Source organism: Phlebotomus papatasi, chromosome 3 (assembly GCF_024763615.1).
Source record: "Phlebotomus papatasi isolate M1 chromosome 3, Ppap_2.1, whole genome shotgun sequence".
Taxonomy (NCBI): Eukaryota; Metazoa; Arthropoda; class Insecta; order Diptera; family Psychodidae; genus Phlebotomus; species Phlebotomus papatasi.
Window position 1 is genome coordinate 34,108,760 of NC_077224.1, and position 13,121 is coordinate 34,121,880.

A 13,121-nucleotide genomic window follows, 5' to 3' on the forward strand; every position below is an offset into this window, starting at 1 on the left:
AGACGAAGCGGGGGAGATTGTGGATAATGGCTAGAGAAACAAATTTATATTGTCATACTTAAGTGATTTTCCATCAAGAAGAATCTGGCATGTTGTTGGACTCTTGTCGCGTTCACACGGATCTCACATTCGATATGCGCGCAAAATATCACGCAGAGAAGCTCGATCAACTCATCATCACTTCATTAGATCGTCATCAAACACTTCTTTTTTTCAGATTTTTCTCAAGCAATTGACGCTCTCGCATTGCGTGACATAATTAGGGGCATAATTTGAGAAAATAATCCGAACAAATCAAATTGGACCAACTGCGCGACAAATTCATCTTTTGGTCAGGAAATGTATTAATTTTCCATTTACTTGGAGGGAATTTAAATTAAGCTTCAAGATTCTCAAAAATTATCTTATGACTTTTGTTTGTCTGGTACTTTTTCTTTGTAAGAATTTAACTGTTGAGAAAATATTGAAAAAAAAACAGTAATTTTGAAAGTTATAAGGTAAGTTATAAACTAAAAGAATCTGTAAACAAAAGTTAAAAGCTTTTCAATAAGACTGTAAGCTTTATTTGAAAAGAATCCAATTCTTATAGCTTCGGCACACCTTTAGATCAGGAAAATTTCATGAAATCAAAATTCACATCCCCCTTTTCTTTCTCACACATTTTGTACATGTCTATCTCATACTTTTGCACTCTTCTTCTTATTTTGAACATCACGACAAATCCAATTTAGCTCAATCGATTTTGGAGTGCGAAAGAATGAGACAGGCATATGCAAATCTTTTGAAACAGAAAGGGACACAAATTTAGATTTCATGAAATTTACCTGATCTAAAATGTGTGCCGAAGTCATTACAGAAGAAAACAAATTTCTAGGGCACAAAATCGAAAATAGACACTATTGACAATTTACTCTACCCCAAGTAATAAAACATGAAGGCAATAGCTTTTGAAATATGATTCAAAAAGACAAAAAACAGTAAAATTAAAAAAAAAGAAAATAAATTTGATTAATATTATTAATTTATTAAATATTAAATAGGGTTAGTAAAAAAAAATCTAAAAGTTCATGAAAATATGTTTTGCTTGTAAAATTAACTTTTAAGATGGTTGTAAATAAAATTAAAATCTCTTTTTGTTCTCTAAATTCAAAATTGAATATGGTCAAATTTAATTTTTTTAATGCTCTTTTACACCTTTTAGATCGATAAAATTTCATAAAATTAAAATTCACATTTCTATTTTTCATAACAATTTAGCATATGTATATCCTACTCTTTCGCACTCTTCTTCTTTTGAACATCATTACAAATTAAATTTAGTTCAGCCCAATTTTGAGACCGAAGGAGTGAGAAAAGAGACACAAATTTTGATTTCATGAAATTTGACCGATCTAAAAGGTGTTCTGGAGCCATTATGACTCTAGGAAAATGTTATGAAATCTAAATTCACATCCCATTCTTTCTCAAATGTTCTGCATTTTGTTTTATTCCACTCTTTCGCACTCTTCTTCTTCTTTTGAACATCACAATAAATTCCATTTAGTTAAATCAAATTTTGAGTACGAAAGAATGAGAAAGACCTATGAAACATGCTAGAAAAAAGTAAAGGATGTGAATTTTGATTTCGTGAAATTTACCTTTCCTACAATTTCTACATATTTCTACTAAACTTGATCTTACGCCTTCCTTGATCATTTTTCAGATTTTGGGTTCTAACACAAAAATGCCCTATTTTCAGAAATGTTTGAATAATTCTTCTATTTGTATAAATTTTCACTAATTCACTGTCTATTTTAAACAAATATCAGAAAAACAATATCAACTCCCACCATTTTGAAAATATTGTGACAAGTTTAATGACTGCAACGTATGAAACAGAAGAAGCAAATAAATGATAACATCCTTATGCCCTGGACACACTTACGAACTAAACCGAAAGACGGCATAACGTGATTTTAATCAAAATAATGCTTTGACTAAATACCCATCAGTTTCCCATTATAGAAACTGATAGAAATCTGATCATTATTTCGATTATAAGTACGTTAAGCCGTCTCTCGGTTTAAGTCGTAATTGTTTCTAAAACATTACATTGCCAACAAAAAAGTTTGTAAGCTTTTGTATAAGCTGATCAACAAAAAAAATTCAAATAAATTTAAAAAATTGTTAAAACTGCTCTCTCTTAATAGTTAATACTTTTAAATATCAAGAATCTCTTGCTAGAAGTAAATTATCTCTCTGCCTATTTTCTAATTGAGCAAATTTTTAATCAATTTTTAAGAAAAATCGACATTTTTCCTACATCTAATTGGACAAAATATTTTGTCAGTTTGATAATATGACGATGTTATCGCAGTACAAATCTTTGCAATTCGACAAAATATTAAAAAAAAAAACAAAATATTGAAAAAATCCTAAGGAAAGAATGTTAGTGGGTCATTCATTTGGCAAACATATCCAACTTTCTTTGGCGAAGTTTTGATTAAAGGAACAATAACAAAATTGTTTATTGAATTTGTTCTTCTTTTGGGGGACGGGAAATATTCTTTATCCGCTAAACATCAACACAGAGGCCAATTAAATACACATATACACTGCTGGCAATAATCATAGCTCCACTTTTTCATACTGGAAAAACTTTGAAAAAAAAATTTTTAGAAAAAAAATAAAAATATCATTTGAAGGTATTTTCATACCGATATGAAAAATTGCCATTTGAATTTCATACCGTTAGAACTGTGAGTATTGTGATAGAACCTTTCTCAAAATGGCGATTTTCGGGTGGCAATAATTATAGCTCCACTCAATAAATTTGGCTCCAGGGTATTTATTTTCAATCAGTGAAGGTAAGTATTTTTTAGGAATTGAATTAATAACTTTATTAAGCTAATTAGAATCATTTTTATAAAGTTTTTCATGAATTTTGCTGAAATTATGTAAGAAAAATGTTTAATGAACAAAAATAAAAGATTAATTAAGGTCTTGAAAGGGATGGAAATTGACAACCAAAAAATTTCCATAAAAATGACAAGATCCTATCACCTTTCATCCGAATTTGTCCATATAGCCGACATATATGCATTTTAAACCACTCCTAGGGCTAAAAATCTTCTTTTGTTAGAGGCAAAAGTGTGCATTTTTCCGTGTTACAGTCGAAAAAAACAAGTTTTCTACCGAAATTTGATGTAAAACAATGCTGACCGCTTATTCTCATCATGTCCTATTGATTCTGCCCCAAAACAGAATTCCAAGTGACTAAGGTGGTCTTCAGAATACTGGAACAAAAAATTATCAAAAAGAAGCTTATTGCAGTTTGATGAACAGAAGGTGTTTTACCTTATTTAAGTGGTCTAAAATTATTTTTTTCAGACAGAAAATTAGTTAAGACAAGACCTATAAATTTTTTAATTTGAAAAAAATAAAGTTTTTGTATTTGTACCACTTAAATAAGGTAAAAAACCTTCTGTTCATCAAACTGCAATAAGCTTCTTTTTGATAATTTTTTGTTCCAGTATTCTGAAGACCACCTTAGTCACTTGGAATTCTGTTTTGGGGCAGAATCAATAGGACATGATGAGAATAAGCGGTCAGCATTGTTTTACATCAAATTTCGGTAGAAAACTTGTTTTTTTCGACTGTAACACGGAAAAATGCACACTTTTGCCTCTAACAAAAGAAGATTTTTAGCCCTGGGAGTGGTTTAAAATGCATATATGTCGGCTATGTGGACAAATTCGGATGAAAGGTGATAGGATCTTGTCATTTTTATGGAAATTTTTTGGTTGTCAATTTCCATCCCTTTCAAGACCTTAATTAATCCTTTATTTTTGTTCATTAAACATTTTCCTTACAAAATTTCAGCAAAATTCATGAAAAACTTTATAATAATCATTCTAATTAGGTTAATAAAGTTATTAATTAAATTACTAAAAGATATTTACCTTCACTGATTGAAAATAAATACCCTGGAGCCAAATTTATTGAGTGGAGCTATAATTATTGCCACCCGAAAATCGCCATTTTGATAAAGATTCTATCACAGTACTCACAGTTCTAACGGTATGAAATTCAAATGGCAATTTTTCATATCGGTATGAAAATACCTTCAAATGATTTTTTTATTTTTTTCTAAAAAAATTTTTTCCAAAGTTTTTCCGGTATGAAAAAGTGGAGCTATGATTATTGCCAGCAGTGTAGTAATGCCAAGCGCACAATAACTCTTGTTCGTAAACATGTTTTCAAAATTTTCTATAAGTGTAAGCGAGATAACTAGATCTAGATCTTACTCACTCTCATTAAAATGTCAAAAACATGTTTACAAAACAAAAGTTATTGTGTGCTGGGCATAAAGCCTTGACAAGGTTATCCCTTGGCGTATTTTGGGACTCAAAAAGAGTCCATCGCCAAGAAAGCTCGTCAAATACGCCTTTATTTGGCTTTCAAATAGAACAATTTTTGTGATAAAATTTGCTAAATTACTTCTTAGGTTAGGGTTAACAGGGCTTAACATAACCTAAAATTTATCAATCAGTGAACATAAAAATAAGTATGATGAAAATCATTTCGCATAATTACTAGAACTTTTGAGTTTGATCTTCTTTTCGCTGTAAGAATTTAAAAAAAAATGACTAACTTTATAAGATAAATTCTTTAATACTATATCGAATAAAAATCATAAGTACCTAATTATGTCATGGAAAAATGTATCCCGTAATTTGTAAGCATGTTGTCATTAAGTTCATGTGTTATACAGGTAATAAGATTAAGTTTCTCGGAAAGTAAAGAAAATATATGTGAGTAATTAAGTCCATGAGTAATAAAGCTCGTGATAAATTAAGTTCGTGAATTATTATACCAGTAATTAAGCTTGTAAAGTAGTTCTATTAACAGCCTATGAACAGTTAAGTTAGATAGATAAATAGATAGATAAGATAGATAAATGATTTTTTTAATGTCATTAGAATTTAATTTCCAATAGGAGAGACTGGGGCAAAAAGTTACAAAACGGATATTTTATTTTTTTACAAGCTACTCGAGCGCTTCAAAAATTTCTAATTAGCGCAGTTTTATAGGAAATTTACCGCTCTACAACCTTGTGAAAGTAATTTTCCTCTATTTTGTAAGGAAATACATTTATCGAGCCAATTTCTAAAAGGTAATTTTGTGACTATTCTCAAAAATGCTGGGGCAAATAGTACCAGACATTGGGTATTATATTTTGATTCGCTTCATTACAGGCTTCTGTAAATTTGAAAAAAATACCTAGAGGACATATTTTCATAGAAAATTTATTCATCTACACCTTTGTAAACAACGTTTTCTCTGCGCGAAAAGTGAGAAAACGAGAAAAGCGCTTTTCAAGCTATTTTAGAAAAAAAACACAAAAGACTGCAAATCATTTGACCAATGCAAACAATAAGCGGCGAGACATGATAATGACGTTTCTTTTCGCCGTGAGACATCAGAAATTGCTTCGCTTTTTTGTTACTTTTTGCTCTATACCTTTTGTTACTTTTTACCCCAAGTGGCCATTTTTAATAAAAGGATTTCTGGAGAAAAGAACTTTTGTGAAATTCTAAAATAGATAGCGGATTCGTATTCAATTAATTCAAAGTATTTAGAAAATATTCATCAGTGCATCAATTTTCGAAAATAAGTAGGTAATAATTATTGTTATCTTCTGCAAGGAAAATATTTCAAAAATAGGGCTAAAAATTTCGGTATTTTTTATTTTCTAAATTCCTTGTTCGAATTCTAAGAAACTTACGACATCGAAGAACGTCTATGGAGGCTATAGAAAAAAATTTAGCCGCTATTTTTTTTACTTTGGAAAATATTGAATTTTGAATTTTTCGTTGTGTGACTTTTTGCCCCAGTCTCCCTTACTGAATATATCTTACAGAAATTATATATTTTTTCCATAACTTGAGTTGACACCGATCCCTAAGAGAATAGAATATTTTAGCAATCTTGCCTTTCTAGCAAATACTTTTTTATGTTTTGATTGTAAGGTTTTTCAGTGTCTTTTAATTGCAACACTGATCTCTGAAAGAAAATGTTTGTTAAGTGGTCAAATCGATCTTGTTAAAATTTTGTCAGAAGAATGTTGTTTACGAATTTGACAAATAATTTTTTCACATTTTATATGGAAAAATATCCTTATTATAATTTTTCAACAAAATCCAGCAGACCGCCAATTTTAGGGAAATTTTTCATATCCTGTATGAAGAAACATTCCTTTAACAAACTTTACTTTCTAATTTGACAAAACTTTTTTTCGGAGTAGGTAAATTAAGATAAATTATTGAAAAATAAAATAATTACAAATATTTAGTAAATTATATTTAAAACAATGGCCTCTACATACTAGAGAAATTTATGTCCATATTGAAGCAAATTCCCTATGCTTGTTTAGAAAAAAACTCTTCAATATGGACATATTTTTACTGCTCGAACTCAAAGAGAGAGCAGTTATATAATCGACTTTTTTTCAACTTCTCACTATTCTGGAGCTTAAACGGTAAGAGATATCGACTTCCGGTCTTCGATGACCCCTCCTCAAATGACATTATCTCGTACCAAACCTCTTTACTTTCCCCCCCTCTCCTTTCGTACGTTCCCTATCCCTTAAAAATAGGTCAAAAATGAGGTTTTTCCAATTTTGCAAAAAATTAGTCCAAGCTTCTTCAATGATTTTTGGATATGTTTTAGGGCTGGTTCTGGCGGACATTTCGCCCTACATACCTATGACCGGAAAATTCGCCATTTTGAATTATTGAAGGTCAAAGGTCAACCACTTTGGAAGGCTCATTTTTCAACCGATTTGGTTAAATTTGGATTTTTTGGAAAGGTATTGCAATTTCGAACCCGGCTGCATCAGTCTTCATCAGTAATGAACCGGTTAAGTACCGATTTTTGAATAATTTTACATCCCCAATAATTAATATTCCCTAAAAATATTGTTTTTTTCGATTTTTCTCAAAATTGGCCCAAGCTTTTTCAATGGTTTTTGGATATGTTTTAGAGCTAGTTCTGGTGAACATATCGCCCAAACATACCTATGACCGGAAAATTCGCCATTTTGAATTATTGAACGTCAAAGTTCAACCACTTTGGAAGGCTCATTTTTCTTTTTGGTTAAATTTGGATTTTTTAGAAAAGTATTGCAAATTAGAACCCGGCTGCATCGGTCTTCATCGGTAATGAATCGGTTAAGTACCGATTTTTTGATTTTGAAATGCTTTTGTGATTTATGAATCAATTTGATCTCTAGTAGATCAGTTATTCCAAAAGGTTATGCAAAAAGCTAATTCACGGTGAGCTCTATCTCGTGATAGATCTCGTGATCTCGCAAAGCTGGGACGCTTTGCCATCTCTTTTTCTAGAATGTATAGAGCCCATAAGTCCCGTAAATTTCATTCGAATATTGACTACCTAAAAATATATAGCACAATTTTTACATAATTATTTATTATCCCAAAAAAATGTGTATTTTCGATAGAAATGCATTTTGATTTTTCAAGGTCAAAGGTTAAAAAGGCTTTAGAGGGTGTGCTTCTCAACCCAATGTTATCATATTTGGGCTCGTTGGAAAGGTCTTGGAATTCCTAATAAGCCTGAACCGATTTCAATCGGTCATGAAGCGGTAATGATCCGATAACGAACCGATTAGTAATTTTCGTTAGAAAATCAATTTTATTACACTTAAAACTATTTTGTGGGATCTTTTATGTAATTTGTGAATCAGTTCAAATCGGTTGGGAATCAGTAAAGGGTAAATAAAGTAGAAGGAAGTACTTTTGGGGTATACCATATAAGTCACATGTTCGAGCACTTCGCAAAGCGTGAGATGCTTTGTCACTTCTTTTTTCAAGTAAAATAAATCCATGTGTGTATCAATAATATCAAATCATGCCGAGCTATTTTACATTCTAAAAGACATCCTTAGGAAAATTTACTTAAAAGAAAGTAAGAACAAAACAAACAACCCCAACCAAAATTCAGAAAATAATGCCAGAAGGTAGGCAAAATGATTGTTTTGAATGATGGCAACCATCTCAACGATTATCGCATTCGCAGCATTCCAGATTTTCAACCAACTTTGACTTACCGTGGACAGAAGAACCCCTGACTTGCAGTTCCTGAATTCCTTAAAGACGGATTTCCGTTCAGTTTGAGTCATTGAGCCATGAAGTTTGAAAAAACGAACTCCCGGAAGTAAGCATTCCTCCCCAGATTTTTCCCCATCCTCATAATCATTTTCTTCATTCTCCACATCTTCATCTTCTTCCTCCACGACTTTCCTCGTGAGGATCTCAACCATGATGTCATGGTGGAAATCCACCAGATCCTGTGTAGCCAGAAACACCAATATTTTCACATCTCGCTTCCGACGATGCTCAAAAGCAATCAATCCCGACAGAGCAGCCAATCTGAGCTTCGGAGGAAGTACCACAAATATCTGTTTCATTGTATCCGGAACCACAAGTTTCTCTCCCGATATGGCTTCCTGGACAACTTTGGAGAAATCTTCTTTGTAGTCAGACTTTGCGGATTCCGTATTATCAATGAACAGAGGATCATTGAGAGCCAATCCGGCGAGTTTTTCCACAGCTGGAGTTAGAGTCGCAGACAAAAGAAGGGTTTGACGGGATTTACCGCCATCTTCAGTGGAATTATTGGCATTGAGTGCATCCACGAGCATTTTAACATCTCTCTCGTATCCCAATTCCAGCAAACGATCTGCTTCATCGAGAATCAACCATTTCACGGAGTTCAATTGGAAAGATTCTGTATGATTGAGATGATCACAGAGCCTTCCAGGAGTCCCTATCATTATGTTTATCCCTTTGCGGAGGCGTGCCTTTTCTGATTTTCTCTTCTCTCCGCCACAGAGATACCCAGGAATTATCCATGTAAAGGGTTTGAGAAGTTTAACAAACAACTCATAAGTCTGAATGACCAATTCTCTCGTTGGCGCTACCACAAGAGCCTGAATCCCACCCTCCCTCGTCAACTTGGGACGAATGTTCTGGAGGATCTGAACAACTGGGAGTGCATAGGCCAGAGTCTTCCCAGAACCTGTCTGAGAACGAATTAGAGCATCTTTTTGCTCTAGGATTGAGGGAATAGCTCTCTGTTGGATGGATGTCAATTCCTTTATTTGCAGCTGATCGTTAAGGTTCTTTACTAAATGGGGATGGAGATCAAGGGAAGATAGAGGGAGACCGCTGAAAAGACTCTCTTTTAGGGGATTCACTTCTTTCCAGTCAATTGTAGGCATTTCTGCTCTGATTTCTGAGAGGCGTTTGCGCTTTTTGTACCTCTGAGGGGTATCCTCCACTTCGCTAGAAGAGTCTGAAGCTTCAAGAGCTCCGGACTTGTATGCTTCAGTGCGATGATCAACTTTTCGTGGAGGTTTCTTGGAAGTAAACACTGCCTCATTGGCAAGTAATTTACTTTCCTTGGGCTTCTTTTCTGGGGGTTCTGAATAAATCCCAATTGTTATATTGCCATCTTCTTCATTCTTCCCCTCTGGGGATTTTTCAAGAGGCTGCTTATCAGTCTCCTCGGATGAATCACTGTCCGAAGAGACATTGTCTCTCACCGTGACATAATTTTTTCTAATTGTGGGCTCAGTGGGAGGTTTAGGGGCTCTCCTCCTAGCCACAATAGCCTTAACTTTATCATTTTTCGTAAATTTAAAAGAAAATCCGGATAATCCGGGAGTTCTTTTGACTTTGTTTTGAGGTTTTTGTTTTGATACTGAAACACTCTGATTGAAGGTAGATAAACATTGCAATTTTTAAGTTCTACGAGGACTTCATTAGAATTTTATCACGTACCTTTTTGGGAGTCTTTTTTGCATCCGTGTCCTGGGTAATATTGAGGGAAATATCCATTTTTCACGTTAAAACTTGAGAAAAAGACACTTTTGAAAAACATAAACACTCTGTTTACTATAACCTCACTTCTTCACGTGCACAGCGCGCCCACGTGACTGTCCCAAAAATCCCCACATTCAAATTCCCCAAATGTAACGGTCAGTGAAGAATAGCCGGGGCCGCTGGGTCCGTATGCGTATCCTCCAGATATGAGAGTTTGATTTTGTGGGAAAAGCCAACTCTCCGTGTGGAACTCACCTATTTGGTATCCACGAAATTTTCGAAGGGGAAATTTTCTCATGAAAAATCAGAGAGAATTCTCGAGTGGTATTCCCGGTGAGAGTTTGATTAATTTACATAGAAAATAAGCAAATAAATTATAATATTGCGTTTTTCTTAAATTTTAAATGATTTTTTAAATGATTATTTCATTTAAATATACAATTTCCGTATATTTATTATATGTAAATTTCAATGAAGTTTTTTCTTAATAAACTGTGCAGGAATTTTGGACTTTTTTCTTATTATCTCTTGATATTTTTCTAACTTTTTTAATATGATACCAATCATTTTCCAAATTGTTTATTATTTTAATATTATTTTGTTTCAGCTCTCGAAAGTAAGAAAATGGTTGTGGCCTTTGATTAGATGTTTGAATAACCTATTTATATTCTTAATAAATACGAAATTAAACAGATTTTTAGCAGTTTGCTTGGCCGTGAATTCTTTAAAACTCTTATTTTTTTTTGTTTTAACTAAAACCGGAGAAAAAAGATAGCATAATTCGACGGCTCCATTCCATACTATTCTAAGTCGACTTAGAATTATATTACTCTGAGAGATATGTTGTTCCTAGGACCGAGATCTACAACTGGTGAAAATTTGGTGGTCATCCGGCGTTCGGGTAACGAGATATTCAATATTTTCGAAAAAAATTTACAAGGGCAGCATACCCGGGTGACACAAAATCCTTTAAAAAGGCTGAATTCAGCCTGAGCTTTCAGGCCCTAAGGCTGAAAATCTCCTGAGGCCCTTGTAAAAAACCCTGAGGTGGTGTATGGAAATGAGACAGTTTTGCGCTCTTACTTTCGTGGCGGATAGCGGAACTTCAAAACCTTAGAAATCAGGCTGAATTAAGGTTTATTATATTTGCTTTCATAAGCCTGAATACTCAGATTCAGACCAAGTTTCCCTGAATGATACTTTAGGTTTCAGACTTTTTTCAGCCTGAATCCTCATGGGCTACTTATCTGTCCCTGAATGATACCTTAGGTTTCAGGCTCATTTCAGCCTGAAATCAGCAAACAACACTTATTGCAGTGGAAAAAATAAATAATCAATTGAAAACCAAGATTCTTAGTAACAGATTAATTTAATTCATTATTTTCTATTTACATAAATAACAAATTCAATAAATATTTTTCTTATTTTAATTTAAGTTTTTAAGTCTTTTTGTTCATTTTTTTAAGGGTGGGGAGTATATGTTATGTTCTATATATTACTTCAGGATTTTTTTCAAAAAATAGAATTTTTTAAACAACAAAAATAGTAAAATGATCATATTTGTGACCTGGCTTTTTGGACCCTTTTCCTGTCATACTTAAGTCACATGTATTGTCTGCAAGGAGTGTTAAAATCCATCTTGTGTGGCTGAAGATGGATGTCTGATGCCGTAGAGACCATGTGACGGAGATCATAAAAAGATTAAAAAAAAATTAGAATCTTAAGATGAATTCAGACTTAATTTAGCCTTAATACTAAGGCAGTTTTAAGGAATGTCGAGAGGGTAATTAAACAAATAAAAGCACGTAAATATAAATCTTAGCATTCAATAACACTTTTCACAGAGTGTAATACATTTCCGGTCAGTATTTTGCCAAGAAACAACCTTCCGGACAAAAGAAATTTCTGGAATGTTCTTTGACAAGCTGGGAAGCAAAAATCGCATTTTTTGGCAATACAAATACCTTTACCACATATTAGCCAGTTGTTATTCACTGTTTTAACAAGCTAATAGTGATTTTCGGAAGCATAGCGCCCCATTTTGTTAGCATAAAACCCTAATCAAGAAAATTTTTTGCATACTTACCAAAACACTATTTTTTTCTTTCTTCTTGGTGATCTTTCACTGCCGGATCATGCACAACACACTTTTGAACCAAGATTACATTTACACTTTCCACCTGTAAAGGTGAAACACTAAAACAAGTCAAGATGCTTACAAATTGCACTTTCCTCCTTAAGTGACAGCAGAATTGTGAAATTCCTTCTAGTAGAATTTACACATCTAGTCACCGCGGAGCGCTAATGTCTCTTAAGAGTAAAGTTGAAAACGATCAGAATTCAGGCTTAGTATCAATATAGCTGAGAAAAGGCTGAGTTTTCAGCCTGAAAAAAGGATGAGTTTCCTTAGTCATGAGGATGTGTCACCCGGGTAGGAAATCGCCAACTTCAAATGGCTCTCCTGAAATGTTGTCATTCTGAGATAGAATAGTATGGAATGGAACCGTCAAATTTATAGAGAGTTTATCGGGAAAATGTTTTGTTTTAGTAAGTTGAAATTGTTAGATCTCAAGAACCAACAAAACAAATATTTCAAGCAGCAAAATAATACCACTTGTTTCAAAATCAATAAATGAATAATAATTGAACAAATATTTAAAAATCGTGTAGTTACGTGTTCTTCATTAAATTAGAAAAAATATTTTGAGTGAGATTCTTGATATTCGCATCTATATTATCCGTTTTTATTCAACATACAATCTACACTCTTAGAAAAGTTTAGACGTGATTACTAATGAAAATTAGTTGTTCGGGTGATTATTATCAAATCTATTTAAAATAGTTCTTATATTCTTAAAACATTATACTCATAATAAATTTATTAGTAGTGAGAATATAAGACAATATTTACGTGGATAAGTTGCGGCAATTATTTCATAATGCTTTCATACAATTATATTTGCTTGTGTTAATTAAATGAAATCATTATCCCAACTAATATTAGTCACTAATTCCTTTTAGTTCTCACAACCAATGTAAATAGATGGGCCTATATTTTCATAAAGTTATGACTACTTTTCCAATAGTAAAGAGTGATTTTTATTTTAGTATTGCGTTGAAGCTCTTTCGAATTTTAAGCAACTAATAAGAAATATGCATCACAATGAATGCTATATAGTAACCACAACTAATATGATATAGTTATTACAGCCAATAAGATGGGTATCAACCCCA

At 32.8% G+C, this 13,121-nt stretch overlaps 1 protein-coding gene across 1 annotated transcript in view; it reads right to left on the reverse strand.

Moving 5' to 3' along the window:
• LOC129805386 (probable ATP-dependent RNA helicase CG8611) overlaps nucleotides 1–9,990 on the reverse strand; it is a 31,058-nt gene extending 21,068 nt beyond the window's left edge. The window contains exons 1-2 of the mRNA XM_055853272.1: nucleotides 9,846–9,990; nucleotides 8,111–9,775 (exon numbers count right to left, since the gene is read on the reverse strand). Coding sequence (XP_055709247.1) covers nucleotides 8,111–9,775; nucleotides 9,846–9,902 — 1,722 coding nt within the window. The 5' untranslated portion in view covers nucleotides 9,903–9,990. The remainder of the gene's footprint in view (nucleotides 1–8,110; nucleotides 9,776–9,845) is intronic.
• Between the last annotated feature and the right edge of the window lie 3,131 nt (nucleotides 9,991–13,121).